At 38.0% G+C, this 17472-nt stretch overlaps 1 protein-coding gene across 1 annotated transcript in view; it reads right to left on the reverse strand.

Moving 5' to 3' along the window:
• The window catches only part of LOC108040502 (pneumococcal serine-rich repeat protein), a 53825-nt gene that overhangs the window by 14339 nt on the left and 22014 nt on the right, over nucleotides 1–17472 (reverse strand). Inside the window, exons 3-10 of the mRNA XM_017117992.2 lie at nucleotides 13030–13304; nucleotides 5612–5656; nucleotides 2792–2927; nucleotides 2311–2514; nucleotides 1116–1223; nucleotides 912–1052; nucleotides 700–852; nucleotides 158–288 (exon numbers count right to left, since the gene is read on the reverse strand). Coding sequence (XP_016973481.1) covers nucleotides 158–288; nucleotides 700–852; nucleotides 912–1052; nucleotides 1116–1223; nucleotides 2311–2514; nucleotides 2792–2927; nucleotides 5612–5656; nucleotides 13030–13304 — 1193 coding nt within the window. The remainder of the gene's footprint in view (nucleotides 1–157; nucleotides 289–699; nucleotides 853–911; nucleotides 1053–1115; nucleotides 1224–2310; nucleotides 2515–2791; nucleotides 2928–5611; nucleotides 5657–13029; nucleotides 13305–17472) is intronic.

Consider the following 17472-nt stretch of genomic DNA (forward strand, 5'->3'; position numbering starts at 1 on the left):
AAAGTAAGCAGTAACATCAATTTATCCCTTTGGACCACATAGATTCTAAACATATTGTTGCATACTTTTAGGCACTTTTACAAATGATTTTAAAACTCTTGGGATTTCTATAGCTCCCCCCCATATACCACATTCACATATATTAATTCTTACTCACTCTGCATTCGTCTCGGGCGTGGGCAGGTCCCCAATGGTCGTCAGTGTCAAGGTCGACCAGTACAGGCTGCCCAGGTACTTTCTCGTCAGGGTGGCATAGTCCCCGGGTCGATAAGGATACACCCAATCGCCCTATACGTTAAAGGGGGTAAATAGAGAATTATCTCACTAATTATGTAGATTCTTTTATTTTTAAATATGTTTTAAAATACAACAAATAAACAATCTAAAATATAATTATATTTTTTCAATTTCTTCGCGACATTACTTTTTGTATCAGTTTAAGTCAATATAAATGCAAGCAAAAGTATAATAAGATAAGAATATTCTTAGTCATGAGTATTTTTCTGCAATAATTTTTTTTTAATTCTCAAATAAATATCCATAAAATTTGTTCAAAAAAAAAAGATATTTCTTATTTTGATATTAAACAAATACTTGTAAGATGTTATATTACATATAAAACGTATAATTTAATGTTTTTTAAATTAAAAAATTTATTTATTTATTAAAAGAATTAAAAAGCTTTTACGGTTGACCCACCTGAAAACCCTCCGCCTCGGAGAGTAAAAAATAGAAACAACCGAACCAGTGTGCCAGTATTAACAGGATATGAATTAGGTTAACAACGCGCCATAAATTTGGCCAAACCGTTCTACTCTCTACGATGTAATAAAATCTCACAGATCGATAAACCTGCAATGAAAGGCCGGCAAATTAATACCCATATTGGTAAGCTCCAGCAAATGACTGACTTTAAAAAAGCGCGTAAAACGCAAGAGCGGATGTGTGCCCATCTTGAGCTGCAGCAGATCCAATGGTATCAGCGCTATCATATCGAAGATAAAGTCGCGCGAGTGAACGTAGTGGCAGGCCAGCTTCCTGTCATCGTATACCTAAGGGATTCAAATTGAATATACTGTATATATAGACCAAGTAATCCGATATTCAGCACTCACCATTAGGCCCTGCTCCAGATAGCCTGTGCGTAATTGAACTATTATATCTAAGATAAATACAACATCTGTCATCGAATCGCAGATGAGCCAAAACGTGGGCACAGATTGCTGTCCGAAAATAGTACACAAGTTACACCGAAAGAAAAAAGCATACATATAACGTGATGAGAAAAAAATTAACACATTTTCATTTATATTAGAACAGATTGGTGGCTTTACCAATTTAATATTTTATTGAAAATATAAAAACTAATATAACAATTTGTTAATAAACTAACGAAAATTAAATATATATATCAGAAATCGTTAGGGTTTTTAAAATCCTTAATAGGTACTTAATAAGGTACCCAAAAATATATAATATTATATTAAGAGTCCGCTAGACTGTTCATCAAAAGATAACTTTTTAGTTTTGTATGCATACTTCCAGACACTTTTTAAGTGATTTCTGAGCCAAATGAATGCGGTTGGAGTTAAACCCTTTAAGATTTTTTATTGCTGTTAAGCTGCATTTAATCTCGGTGTAAAACCAAAAGTCACGTAAAGTAAAAAGGCCTTTGCAAAGGCAACCTATTTTTATGGCCAGGTCAAGGGCAATTAAATGGGGAATGCAGTTGACAATTGCAAATGTGCGGGCTTAAAACAGGACGGGAATGACGGCCTCAACTACAGTCTTTTGTGGCCGGGTTAAAGGTCAACACAGTCGACTTTTGTTTGCCCAACCGTAGCCAGCTCTAATCTGATGACAAACACCAGCTAACTGGGCCATAAACAAACATTTGCCCAGGCCTGGCTGCGTGTCTTATAATTGAGTCATTACAAGGCAAAGAACGGGAGCAAACAGATAAAAAACGGATAATTTTCGGGACATCCGCCAGGTGACCCATGGATGCTCTATCCCCATTTCCCTTTATTCAGTCCCACGACAAACGGAGCTATTCCAGCTATGCCAGTCAATGTGCCCAGGTAAAAGGTGGCCATTACGATGGGCAGGGGACCCAACTTTCATTACAAGCAACTCTTTGAGCGTAATGACAAAAGGGTGTTGCCCTACACAAAGGACGAACAAAGGACCCACCGCCGCCTTTGAAGGGCAAATGGGCAAGTGGTAAATGGTGAACGGTGAATGGTAAAACGGAAAAAAAGGAAGGTGCAAAAATGGACTGCTGATAAAGAAACGCAGCGGAAAACTCACCTGCAGTTCAGGAAAGCTCTGCCTCACAATTAGGGTCCATAGATTATATAGAACACATACAGTTAACATCATTAACCAATAGAAGTAAAAATTTTCATCTGGATTAACAACGGATCGTCGTTTCTGCAGATAGCGTCGTCGTCGTTTAACACTCTTGTCGACGTCACCAGAGGCACTTTCTGAACCCGTATCTTCAACAGTTTCCTATAACAAAATCAATCCAAAATGGCATTAAATAATCTTATATTTAAAATTTTTAGTTTTTCAAAGCCTTTCCGAGGACTAAAAATATTATTTCTGCTTAAAGAATAGACAAAATGGTTTTTAAATATTCAAAAGAATTTTTAAAATAAGATTATTAAAGATATTTTTCGGATTTCCGTTTTTAAAATCTTCAAAGAAGTTGTTTTCAAATCCCAAATATTTTACAAATATACAAAAAACAAATGTATTTAAATAAAACTAGTAATAAACCACTTACCTGTGTTTCGGGTATCTGTCTAGTCGAGAAACGCTTCAGGAAGGAGTCTTCGCGCTTGAGCGGTGGTTTCTTCTGTATCGCCGACGAGATCTGCACGGTGGTGCGCAGCTTCATCCAGCGCTGGTTCGATCGTGTCCTGTTTTACGCACGTGGGAGATACAAAATCAATAAGTTGGGGCTATCCTGGGCAGGGATATCGCAGGGGATTGTCTCACACAACGAACTACGGTAGCTAACTATGGCTATTTAAAGGGGATTTAAGGGGTGTTGGGGCGCAACTGAAAAGATCAGTACAACTAAGCGTGCGCTCACGTTACTTGGGTGGTGCTTTTTTTTAAAACGTAATCACTTACGTAACACGAAACATCAAACACTTACGCTAGTTGGTTATGACGGAGAAGTATGGCTACGGGCTACTGGTTACGGGTTATAGGTTACGGGTTACATATTACGGATTACGGCTATAGTTACGCATACTTGGTGGCAAGACAAACATTCAAAGGAGAACCCAAAAGACCGTAACGCAAACGCACGCAACGGTAACGGTAACGGTAACTGTAACGCTAACATTAAGGTGAAACGGAAACGGAAACGTAAACGCACAACGAAATACGAGGGGAAAGAAAAAAAGAGAGAGAGAGAGAATAGATGAGGTCTTTGTGCATGCTGAATATATGGTTTTATAGATATAGTTATAGTCATGGATATCTCCATTTATTACTGGCTACAAACGCAAGATGTGTTCGGGTCGCAAACGAAGTCAACTCAAATCGTATCGTATCGAATTGAATCAAATGTAATCAAACGAAATAACAATCATAGGCGTTATGCAATCGACAAGGAAAATGAGGAAAATTGCAATTGGAAAACAATTTGAGCAGCAGCAGAAGAGCAGCGCAGCGAGACAGAGACAGACAGAGCGAAAGACAGAGAGAGATAGAGAGATTGAGTGAGAGAGTGGGGGGAAGAGTGGAAGCGGCGTTCGAGTGGCCAAGAATTTTCCGCCATCGATATAAATAGCTCTTGGCCTCAGGCGAAAAGTGTTAAATTGTCTGCCAGGTGAGCTTTTCTCGTTTCGTTGAAACTGAAAACTTTGCTCACAATTAAAAAGAAATTAAAACAAACGAAAAGTTAGACTTTCTTCTGCAATCCAAAGCATAAGGTACTCTCGCAAACGTACTGGAATTTATAATTTCTTTAATCGGTTAAGAAACCATCTTAGGCACTTCCTCAGTAAATATTATTCTACTCTTCATTTCAATAAATATTTCATGGTGGCCTAATAAGCCGTTTAATATCTTTAAATAAATCTCCAATTATTTTAAAACATTCAATCCAGTATAACAAATGGGTACATATATCCATTGAATTGTTTTGAAAAATGATCTCAGTTGGATGTCAGGTGTATAAAGGTGTGCCACAAATTTAAACGGACAATCGAAATAATATATATCATTGCACACTCTTAGTGATCTGAAATCAGCCGGAGGCATTTGTGTGTTTGCATTTCCCCGAAAGCACACATTAATCACATTTAATGTCTTGAAATCATTTATAAAGCTTAAAGAGCTGAATTCGGTAAACTAAACCGTCATCAATCAATAAGGATTGTTATTTATGTACTTTAAAAATACAAAAGCGGACGTACATACATATAATTTGCAATTGCTATTATTTTTTTAGCACTCCCACGTTTGCCCAGAGTATAGCTACGCACTACGAGTATATACGAACTCGATCTAGGACTATCGTACGACTACGAGGATGGGGAGTTTTGGGACGTGGAATCCGGGGAGGGGAATCAGGTTTTACCACTTTAAACTTTTGCTCAAGCCGCTCAGGGTCGCCATTCAATCGTCTGTTCTGCTATAGCATCTAGTACTAGGTGTTTATTTGCATGATGTCTATTTTTATATATATATATATATACATTGCTTATGTACAGTTCGATTTGGGGGTGTTGCTGATGCGTTAATTGATTTTGATTTTTTGGTTGGTCTTAATTTATGCACAATTATTATTCGCATTCAGCATATCAAATGCCAGGCTACGGAATAAATGTTTTGTTTTATTTTACGTTTTAGGGTTTGCTTTGTTTTAATTTCGGTTTTGCATTTTCTTTTTGTTTTAATTGTTTTTTTTTTTTTTTTGTTTTGTTTATTTTGATTTATCTAGTTTTCATTGGTCTATTTACAGCGGTGGCTAAATTATTACGCATACGTCGTGTGGTACACGATGAGGTACGAAAAACGAAAGCGATTTGGTAGCAATGCAGTTAGCTAAACGAAAGACAAATCAAAGGAAAACAATGATAGCTATAGGTGTGGTTGCCGTCAGTGTGGGTGTGGGTGTGGCTGTTGGTGTTGGGTGTTGGGTGTAGGGTGTGTGGTTGGGTGTTTATAGGGTGAAGCCCCCCTACTTTGTGGCTTTTTACAGGGTGTGACTGGAGTGTGGTGGAGCTGCGGTTTTGGACCTCGGCTCTTCGCAACGTAAAACCCTACTCTATATATGTACTATATATATATTTAAGTATGTATATATGGTTTATATATATAATTCTGCTGTTTTGCGGCCTATTCAAATGCAAAGCGCGCACATGCCGATCATCGTCATTATGCATCATCATTAACAGCAACAGACCATCATCATATCATCATCATCATAATCACAATCATAATCAAATCAAAAGCAGAACAAAGCTATGCGTGTGTGTGTAAATATTATCTGATTTTGTGTCTGTTTCGTGTATGTGTAAGTGTGTGTGTGTGTGTGCAGAGACAAAACCGAGAAATCATAAGGAACACAAGAGAATAAACTTACCAATCGGAATCTGGATCTGAAGCTCCATCTCCGATACGCGATTTCCTAAACGAGTTTCGAAAGTATTTCATTTTTTGTGGCTGTTTTTTTTTACTTTTTTTTATTTATTTTGTTGTTTAACATATTTTTGTTTTGTATTCATTTTGGTTGATTTAATTTGTTTTGTAATTTGTTTTCAAGGAGGCAAAATAGTAAGAGACTTCGATAGAAATAGATTGGCAAAGTGACCAAGAGAAAGAGGGGGAAATATATATTTAGAGAGAGATAGAGAGAGGGGCGAAGAGGGCTAAAGTGAGGGGAACGCACACACGCACAGCTAGAAAGGGACACACACACATACACAACCGGGTGATTTGGGCCCCCTTTAACCCATCAATGCCCATCCTGTTCCCAAGTCAAGCGGAAAAAGGCTTGCTGCACGATAAGATTACCCCGCTATACAGTCTATATATTCTACATATATATTCAGTGTCACAAGCTGGACTTTATCATGTGGGGGGTTTCAATAAATTTTGGTATGAGTAGGTTTAATTTATTTTATTTTGAATATATATACTTTGAATATAATTTCTTTTATGTCTGTGAAAGTTGTTCTTTTAATATTGTAAATAAAGCATTATAAAATTTTAATTTATTTTGAATGGTCTCTTCGACCATATTCATTTTAATGAAATATCACCCTGAAATACACCCTAAAACCTGGATTTAAAATTATAATTAAATACACAAATATCTAGCTAAATCCAATCCCCAGTGTATTTTGACTTAAAACCAAAATAAAAATTAGTATTAAAACCCCCTGCACACGCCACTGAATATATGTTTGTTTATAAATGCGCGTACGTGTGCGTATATGTGGATGACCCCATTGTTGTTTTGGGGTCAGCTGAACCATTTGTGGACTTTCGATTTAATATAAATTGAGAATGAGCTTGTTAGTTTTGGCGCTTGCCAATTCCCCGTTTTTCGTTTCTTGTTTCTTGTTTGTCGATGCGATTCGATTCGATTCGAATCGGGTTCGAAAAGGTTAAAGAGCTGGGCCCAGTATTAAATGGCATTCTTTATTGCACCACAAATCATCAGGCGAAATGTTAAAGGACTCTCCTGTTTGTCCAGCGAACTAGTGTGTGTGTGTGTTTGTTGGCACATGTGTGGTCGGCTAAAAGTGTTATTGTTTAATGGCTGCATGATGTCCGATTTGGGGCGCCCCGGGTTAACCGTCGATTCGGTTCCTAAGCCGGATTTCAATTAACGCCTCTGCCTGATTCTCGGATCTCGGTCCCCTGTTTTTGGTATTCGTTTTTCGGTTTTTGTGGCCATCAGGCCCGCAGGCCGTGAATGACCGGCCAGAATGCTAAACCATCGCTCGGTTCGCCACTTGACTGACTGGCCGCACATGGCAGATGAAATAACAATTGAAAAATTCCGCCGAGTCATTTGGACAACGTTCTCCAGCCCCACTTTACCATCGCCACCACCACCACAATGGGGATAAATTTATAACCGCCTGGGGACATTTCACACCCGGCAAAGTATGCTACACTTTCTGCTAGGCTGATTTTGAAACGTGTCAGGATGTCACGAAAATCTACGGATGCGCTTTAAGTAATTGTGGCGACAAAAAATGTTCCTTTATTTAAGAAATTTCATTGTCTTTTTCATTACCAGTAATTTTAAACAACTATGATTAAAAATGTAAGTTTATCTAAATATAAATACAATAATTTGTATCGTAAGTTTTATGAAAAAAAAGGTTTTCTGTTGGTTAAATACGATTGCCACATAGAAGTGCTCGACAAAAATTTTAAGGCCACCCTAAGACATTTTTGGTGACACTTAAACCAGACTCCTGCTCGTAAACTCCCCGACTGCGGTTTTTTGCGACACCCTACGAGCGTGTATGTGGCTTATTAGCCGTAACTAATACCCCAATTATTTGGGTCATCCTAGTTAATGAGCAACTTGAGCTGCTGACAATGCAATAAAGCCGAAAATACCGGACGACACCGGATGTGAGTCGCATTTCAAGTGCTTGCAAATCAAAACACAATTGCCGGATCGAACAAATGAATTTGATTGCGAATCAGAGTTGCTTGTAAGGGAATTACCTCACCGCAAGGACTAGGGTAGAGGTGGCACTAGGGACGTGCAATATATATATATATATATATATAGGAGGCCTTACTGCAGCCCTTTTCGCTGGCCAAAAATAAAAAATTAGATGGTGACATCCAATCGGTCCAAGAGGGTGCATAAATTCTAGGTTACCATTGAGTGTATTGTGTTCACTTGGCTTCTACATAAATTTGCAATTTTCTAAATTCAAATTCTTTGTAAGTTGTCAGTCAGAAGGCAATTTCCCATTTTGCATGCACAATGCCAACGAGAAGCTGGGCGGTGGGCGTTGGGCGGTGGGGTGGTGGGTGGTTTGGCCAGCATTGTGGCATTGGCATATGCATAGGCGCAATGTGGTATGTCTATGCCAGTGGCGTACGCTGGGATCCCTTCAATCGGAGGTATTTTACAATTATCCCCTACATTCCATATTAGGGATGGCAGAAATTATGAAATATCGATGGTGCTAGAAAGTAAATGTTGTGTGATATAAATATATTTTATTATTATGGCAAATAATATCGATTTCTAAATATCGTATTAATAACTGGACTTGTTAAAATTATAAAAATGTCTTCATTATTCGTATTTATTTGGATTTCAAATATATATTTTAAACATTAATTGATATTAGCTTTTTCTTTGATATTCTATAATTTCGATGAATCATATGCAAATGTTCTTATTGTTTCCATATAACTTAATTTGCGTATGCTTCTTGAGGAGGGTTATGAACCTCTGTGTACGTCACTGTGTCAGCGCTTTTCTTTCTGTATGTGTGTATGTGTGTGTGTGTGTGTGAGTGTGTACTAGTGTATTTGTGTCAAAAGTTCGCTTACATTGCAGTCAGCAGCTTAAACATATCGATTTAAACGCACACTCACAAAAGCCACTTTAACTTTGGCTGTTTGCTGAGATTTTTCAACCAAAAGTTCCTCTTACACCCTTACTTTTAAGCATGTGTGTGTGTGTGTGTGTGTGTGAGTTAGTGTACGTGTGTGCGTATGTTTGTTGGCATCAACTTGTTTAGCTGGGGCAAACTTTTTAAGTTGCCCTTTGCCAAAAATGAACCGAAACTAGAACAGAAAGTGGTAAATGTATACCCAGCCAAGACACCTCTTCCCCCATTTCGGGGGTACAGTACAGTGTTACCTCCCCCCCGACGAACACGCATACATATCTTATGCATATGGCTAATAAATGCAAACGCTTTCCAACACTTGTTAAATGAGTAAAGTCGTGGAAGAGGGAGGGGGGGTTGGGGCGAAAGTCTTGGAAAAGTTTTTCAAGAAAACTCAACGAGGCGTAACTGTAGAGAAAATAAGTGGGAGGAGTTTTTTTTTTTTTTGGTGGGGGGTGGGGGGGCATCGATAGACACAGATCTGGAGCAGAGTGTGGGAGCGGGATAGAGTTAGCGAACGGGCGAGCAGGCGATTTTTGAGTTGAGTTTAAGTTGAGAGAGTTGAGTTGAGAGAGGACTGGCATTCGCTTACACATCAATGATATATGGGTTATATATTAGATTACACATAGGTTCATACACTACGTTTTCGGATTAGTACGTTGTTAGAGCGAGAGAGAGAGAGCATGAGAAAGAGAGAGAGAGAGAGGGCGAGCGATCGATGAGCGTTAGTGAATGGGTTAGTACATATCGATTATCGAGGGGCAGATCAAGGACATCACTTTTCGGTGGTGGTGGTGGTGGTTGTGAGGATAGCATGAGCCAGGATTCTCTCTCGCACACACGCACACGCACGCAAAGAGAGTTTACACACATATATATATGGGTGCACAGAGAAAAAACATTACACTTGGCCAAATCCATTTCCTTCATATAATTTGCATTACGACAATATCAGAGTTGGGCTATGTTAACATAGAGATTTAAAAATAATAGTTTGGATGCCTGAACACATTTTTGGAATATTTTCCATTGTTCTTCAACTATAACTAGTTTCGAAACTAATTGCCTAAAGATCAGCTTAGGTTCCTAAAACTGAAATGTGGTAGGAGTTGACTGTTTAAAATATTTTTTATAATAATTTAAGGTACCAAAACTATTGTTCATAAATCTTACGTAAAAGATTTCTAAAATAATAAGTCAAAAAATGTATAAGACGGCTAAAAATATGAATTTGATATTCGAGCTAACATTAAACTATTTAAACATTTAGCATAACTAGAATGTAAAACTATGCCAGTGTTGAATATTTGAATGGAAAAGTCCCTCTAGAGGGATATAGTTAATCCCTTGAATGGCGCTACAAAATGCAACCAAATGGATGGCCAATTTCGGTGATATTTTTTCTCTGTGCAGTGATTAGTTGATTAACGCTAGCAAAACGCGAGAACGCAATACGGAAACACTGAAAACGGGACTTGTGGGTGGGTATGGGTGGCAACGTTCCTCTTGATGCGCCGCAGCGAGCAGTAGTAGGCCATCACGGCCCGCAGGCTCTTCCACTTCGTTGTCTGCTGCTGGCCATTGGCGGTGCCACTCCGCACCTGGCCATGACCCTGATCCCGATCCTGATCCTGATCCTGGTCCTGCTCCACCGCGGCCAGCTCCTCGGGATGCTCGCTGATGAACGAGGAGAGGGTCTTCAGGGCAGTCAGTGGCCTTTCACCCGCCGGCGTGCTGGCGCTCTGGTCGGAGGACGGACTGTTCACATGGAGGCGCACCTGCCGCCGCTGCCGAGCCTGGTGCGAATGCGGTTGTGCCGGCGTCAGTATAAGTCTATCCCTCTCTGTGTACCTTAAACTAGTGGTGGAGCAGCCACATGGGTGCAGCTGCGCACTGGCCAGCGACGAGCTGCCGGATCTATATACATGACATGGTCAAGATCCGATCGAGCGATGCGAGAAGTGGATACTCTGATTATAACATGCGATATGCGAGAGGTTCAGACCACCGGCTGCCACTTAAATGATAAGTTATTTATACTTGGATTCGCAATATGTTTTAATGCAAATCTGTGCTTTCATTTTTTATAGCAAACAAAATTGCAACAACCTCAAAATAAAGTAAAGCTCAAATAGGTAAAGGATACATTAGACTTTGTATTCAATTAATTGACTCATTATAAATTAAACTTGATTTTCATAAGCTTTAAATATTATATTTGAAATCTTTTATATAATTTAAAAATTTATAAAATATGTAAATATTTGTAAAATCCCTAATTTATAAAATTTCTAAATATCTAATATCTAAAAATGAATATAAAAATGTAGTAAATTATTTTGCAAGAGTTTAAAACAAAATAAAGGCTTAACTATTTGTAATCTTTTTAATTATTATGCAAAAGACATTATGTAAGAAGACAAAGTATAAATTTCGAAGCTAGGCAAAAATAGATGCATGTTTTGATTACTTTGGATCTTCTTTCGGGGCAATGTCTTTTTTTGTTTTGCTCTTGATTAAATTGTTTGCCCTGGCACATTAGCATTCTGGAAGTGGCAGCCGTGGCTCAGTGTGGTTGTGGTTGTTCATGGTTTCATGGTTTCATGGTTTCATTCTGAAGTGGAGCTGAGTGGATTCGTGTGCCCGAAGATTAGCCCGGCAAGGGCGCATTAGGCCAAAGAGTTGTCAAATCCTGTCCCCCGGGAGGCGGTTCTTCCTTCCTCTTTCGCCGCCTTTGTTTGCCTGGGTCGAGTTAATTAATGAAATCATGTACACACACACACCCTGACAGTCTGACACTGTGACACCCCGGCACACTCACACACACAATCACACACACAGCACGGACATGGGCAATCCCGGCTAATTGTCATTGCTAATTTCCTTTTTGCCACCACAAAGGCACAATAAACACAAACAAAAGTTGCCCCTGTGCGAGTGTGTGTGTGTGTGTGTGTGTGTGCGAGTGTGTCTGCCTGAGTGACAGCTCCATTCAACTGCAAAAGAAAAAAAATGAAACCACAATCTCAACATCTACTAGAAATTGACTCCCTGGACGTCGCGTTTAATAGCAGTAAGGCAAGCTTTAGATTTATGACATTGCTTAAATATCAATTTAAAATCTAAATATCAATATTTAATTTATACAAATTAAAGCTATTGATAAAATAAATATTAAAAATATTATGATAAATGTTATGTTTATTGTTACAACAATTGAAAATGAAATAAAAGTCAATTAAATGTAATCCAATGGAGGTCTTAATTATTAACCAAACTTTTAGCCCTACTGCTGTGAACCGCACTGTCCCTGTATCGAGCTTTTCCAGTCGGATTTAAGTCTCCTGATTTGATTAACCAAAACCCAAACTGGAAACTTTTGATGTCCCATTCGCATTCGCATTCACATTCCCATTCAGATTTCATTTCAATTCCCATTTCGCAAGACTCCAGTTCCGACCGCAAGGATTCGCATGGTGGAGAGAGGACGGGGGGGTGGGGTAGGGACTTGCTAATTGCTAATTTTATTTAATTGAATCGAGCTTGTTGGTTTTTCTGGTCCTTGTCTTACGGATACGGATGCGAGTACGGATGTGATGTCGCTTACGGTTGATCAAATACAGAGTACAAAAAAGCTGTCAAGGCGAGCGAAGCCCAACAAAGTATGCTACACATTTATCAATTACGCTTACGGCACGTGTCTATGTATATGTAGTTACTGCACAAGTATGTGTGTATCGTGTGTGTGTGTCTGACAGTGTGTTTATGTGTGTGTGTGTGGGCGGACTGCAGGACAAGCAGAGCCGAATTATGTTTATGTATTTGGTAACAACTTGGCACGATTTGAATAAATCATCTTTGCTATGCTCCTTTTCATTTTTTACTCCGCTTTCAACTTTTATTTTACACGTGTCGGGGTGTTTGCACTGAGCGAAAAAATGCACTTAAAGCCAAGTATTTTAAAACTCCCAAGTACTACAGTATTGACCTTGAATTTATTAGTATTGTACCATTTTTTTTTTGTATTTTAAAAACCAATGTAGGTTATTTGATGAGCTTACAAAAAGTTTATAGAACAATCTCTGTATTTTCTAAAATAAAAATATTTATATACTCCATATTAGTTAGAAGGCGTTGACATATGATCATAGTTTCTGCTAATAAAAAGTTTTAAACAATATTTCTATTGTCAAATAATTTCTGAGAACATATATTTTTAAAAGTCAACATTTTACCAAAATCTAGTAATCTAGAAATGATTAAATTTAGATCAGCACTCGTTTTAAAAGTTACTAATTTAAAAAATACTATTCCTGGATTCATATTGCATTGTTTCGCTCAGTGCAGGTGTGGGTGTTCATTTTGTTGGACTGTGTGTGGGTGTGCGAATCGAACTTACCGCTGGCTGGGACTTTTGCTGTCCGAGGAGTGGGCCGCACTGTTGTTGTGGTCGTCGCGGACCATCTTGTGGTGCCGCTTGTGATAGCCACCGTCGCTGGGCCCGGATCCCTGACCGCCGGATCCGCCGCCGCCGCCGCCGGGACCGCCCCCACCGCCGCCGCCGGAACTACTGGTGCCCGTTGGACTGATGACGTCCGTGTCGCTGTTGCAGTCGTGCACCTGACGGGCCACATCCTTGACAAATTGGCCCGCCTCGTGCTCGTGCGCTTCCATCTGCAAGGACACAGGGATGCAAGTATGCGGGGGGTAAGTCGGAAATATTAATTGGGCTTATACCCGACACCCAACCGGGCGTCTCATCAATCGCAATTGAGCGCATCTTAATTACTAATTATGCAAATTCTACCCGAAACAGGGCCAAATGCCAATGCTGTTGTACAGAGCCGGGCAACTAAACATGCTCTTTTCTGAATTTAATTAAGTTTCAATAAATTAAGGGTATATACAAGAAAATGTAATTTTAATTGTTTAAATAAATTTTATTTAAATTAGTTTAAACTTAAGACAAATCTTCTTTTCTATTAAAATAAAGGAACATTTAATAAGAAGCATTCTAAAACCAATGAAAATGATTTTAATTGTTTAAATAAATTTTATTTAAATTAGCTTAAACTTAAGACTAATCTTCTTTTCTATTAAAATGAAAGAACATTTAATAAGAAGCATTCTCAAACCAATGAAAATGATTATCTGCCAAATTAAACTAAGAAAAGATGAATTTGTAATAATAAGAAAGTTGGATGGTAACTATAAACGAAAATGTAAGAAAATAAGAAATATGCCATGATAGAAAGTGGCAGAATTATATTCTCCTATAGAAGCGTAGAAAACGCAAAGACATTTATCCAAACGATAGCAATTTTCCCTGATTTAAGATTGAAGAATTAAGCCTATTATTACGACCACAACTGTGCATGTGTATCTGCAACGGCATCGACATTCGTATCTGAAACTGCATCTGGCACTGAGCCTTGCCATTTTGCCCCACGGTGAATTTTAAATCGGATGATGTTGACGATAATAATTAAACTTTGATTTGATTGCCTGTCACACGAAAACTTGGCCAACTCAGAGCATTCAGGTGAGCCAGGGGTTGCCGGGAAATGGGGAGGCAGAAAAACAGCACTGAGTTCTGAGAACTTTTGTCGAGGCATTTTAAATTCGAAGCATTGCATTATTGATTCCTGTCGGAATTCGTTGACAACAGAAATTTACTTAAAGTCACCTTTTCACGCAGAATGGCTTTTCATTATACGGCTACGGAAAATGGAAAAAAAATGGAAATGCAGCACAATATAACCTTGGAACAAAGGATTACTTTTATAAAGGGCTCTATGTAATCAATAGCTTTTAAAGACAAATAATTGTTTCTTAAACAGATTCTTACTTATATAGTTGCAGAAAATTTAAGAACATTAATTTATCACAACAACTTTGCTAAACCAAAACGTTTTAAAGCTAAGCTTAACATCGTCTAGAAAAAATATAAATCATTAGCGGTTTTAAATATTTTAAGACTACTCAAAATATTTATTTAAATCACATTAAATATAATTAATTAGTTTTATACATTTATTTTTTTTTAAATTAACTAAAAATTAAATTATTCAGTGAGTTAAATTAATCATAAAACTGATGAGCATTAAATTAAACGAAAGCCGATTACTTGCCTAACAACAGCAATTATTAAAATCTATGCGGGTGATATTTTTTGAAAATCAATAGGAATTAAAGGAGTAAAATCATGTCAGTGCGCAAAATCTTGCTCGAAAATCAATAGGAATTAGCCGAGACTAATCAGGACATTAGAATTGCACCAGAAGTGCCGCCACCGCAATAAAATCAAAACCCCTCGGTGTGAGACCACTTGTTAGCCAAAACCATTATTAATTTAACGCCAATGGCCAAAAGCAAGTTGGGGCAAGCTTCATTGGGGAGCCGGGGCACAAAGTACTTATATAAGCACTCGAGTGCCGCAAACTTGAAAGCTTCGATTTGACCATTGGGACAGATTGACGGTGTTCGTGTCCGTGTCCGTGTCCGTGTACTCCGCATCCATGACATCCCTGGCCATGTCCATGTCCGCATGGGTATCCGTATCCGTGTTCATCCCGGACTTGTGTGTCCGTGACAAAACTGGCTAAATCCATTGGAGGGTTTCAATTTGGCCGCCGGTCTAAATAGGGGAAACCGCATAACATATATCTATCGGGATTTGTTCGCCGTTCCCACCAATTAGTTGACAAATCGGTTCACTGCCAGAATAAGCTTCACTTGTGACCCCCCGCCCACCGGATCACCCACATATACTACATCTGCGGTCAAAATAATAGTGGTACTTGCTCGCTTGTGTCAAATCAAACAGCAAACTTTGCCATACGTCATTTTCAGCACTGAAATGTCAATAGCGCAGAAATAATAGTGGCATAATTGTGTGATGCCAATTTACCGTGATTATTTCATGAAGCTTACTAGGTTTATTATTTGCAATTTACTATTTTTTAATACAATTTTAACAAACACTTAATTCTTTTATATTTTAAAAATGCTGCCTATGCTTTAGGCATAGATTTATTAGATTTATTTAAATCAATATTAAAGAACAAGTTCTTATTAATCAATTTAATAGACAGGTCTAGTGACCATTCCTTCACTTTGGTCACAAGCAATTACTTTCTATTTCGCAATGGAAGAAACCTATGCAATAGTTAAACACGTATGTGGCAGTTGCCAAACGCAATGAGAAGCTCTTTAAATAATGACTTTGGGGCAGCACTATTATTGATGACCCCAGCTGTATATATAGAGTTCCGATTCTGATTCCGATTCCGATCCGCGCCACCAGCAGCTGCCGCCCGCGGACATGGCAATTAAGTGCGCCACAAAACTTGATTGGAATTTATTGTGGTTCGGGGCTTTGGGGCTTCTGTTGGTTTCAGAGTCGAGCTGTTAAGCCCCCATCCGTAAACTATGATGGGCTAAAAAGTGAAGAGGCCTCCGTTTTAATTAGCCAATGACAAATCGGATGTATTTCCGATGCTCTGCACATTTGTACATACATATAGTACTGAGTGCTCAAATCTACTTTTTATGATTGAGCCTTGATATTCTTCAATGGATTTTACATAATTTTACCCATGGCTGTTGGCTCACTTAAGGGATGCGCCGCAAAACTATCCGGGCGGCGCTTTCAAAACTAATTTAATAACTTTTAGCCAGTTTGGAAATTTTAATGAATATTCATTCTGAACTAGGGCTCTCACTTTAATGTTTTTTTTTTTGTTAATTCAGGTAACTAGTTTAACGAAGTTGCCATTAGTAAGTTGTTCAATATTATGTGGACAATGCTGATGGAATTTGGTTAAAGAGTTTAAGGGGGTTTCAATTTTAAACTATATTAAAACTTATTTAGGAAAACGATTTAATGTTTTCTGTCCAAAAGGATTTAATAACATTGTTTCAGGGAGATTAGTTTATGAAAGCTGAAAATACTTAAATTATTTGATGACTTTTTAGCTTTACTCGTTTGTTTCTTTCCATAATTACTAATGAGGCGAAAAGGCTGCATATGGACCATGAAAAAATCTGCACCCAAAATTAAAGTTAAGAACTGCAAATCATTTATTCTTTTTTGGCCGTCCTTGGTCATTAAATAAAATTCTGGCTGCATTTTATGGCATTTTTGCTCAAATGGATTTCCGATATTTACTTGCAAGCTGCTTCTGGCTACCAATTTACTATTTCGAGCAATAGCTACAGCCTTCATTCCTTTTGATATGCCCATGATTTCGCTGCCCTTCGCCAGCAATATCATTAAAATGTAACTGCCATGGCCGGACATAACAGTAAAACTCATAATCAAAAATGTTTAAATTTTATGCCTTTGTTTGTCACACAACATTAATGAGCATAAAGGGAAGAAGATTGCTGGAAATAAAGAAAACTGAAGGGCAAAAGAGGAGACTACTGCAATAATAATAAGTTTTATACTAGTAGGACTAAGGATGCCAGCCAAACAAATAGTAACAGAGAAACAATAGAAGGGCTACAGTGCAATAATGTTTTAAGTATTCACTAGGTCCAAAACAATATTCCCAAATCATGAGTAAAATATACGTAATGCTTTTATTGGATCAAACCATATTGTCATTAACAAAATGTTATCAATTTCTTAATGAGCCTAGTTTTAGAAATTTGAATATGATTGTCAATTAATGCATTTAAATATTATACAAAATTGTTTAAACAGCTAATGGGTAAAACTCTTGATTTAAAATAATACCAAATGATGCAATATACCAATTTATAACGTTTAAATAATCTATTTAATTAGAATAGTAGGTATAAAAAGGTCCAAAACAATATTCCCAAATCATGAGTA

This window comes from Drosophila rhopaloa, unplaced genomic scaffold (assembly GCF_018152115.1).
Source record: "Drosophila rhopaloa isolate 14029-0021.01 unplaced genomic scaffold, ASM1815211v1 contig_3, whole genome shotgun sequence".
Taxonomy (NCBI): Eukaryota; Metazoa; Arthropoda; class Insecta; order Diptera; family Drosophilidae; genus Drosophila; species Drosophila rhopaloa.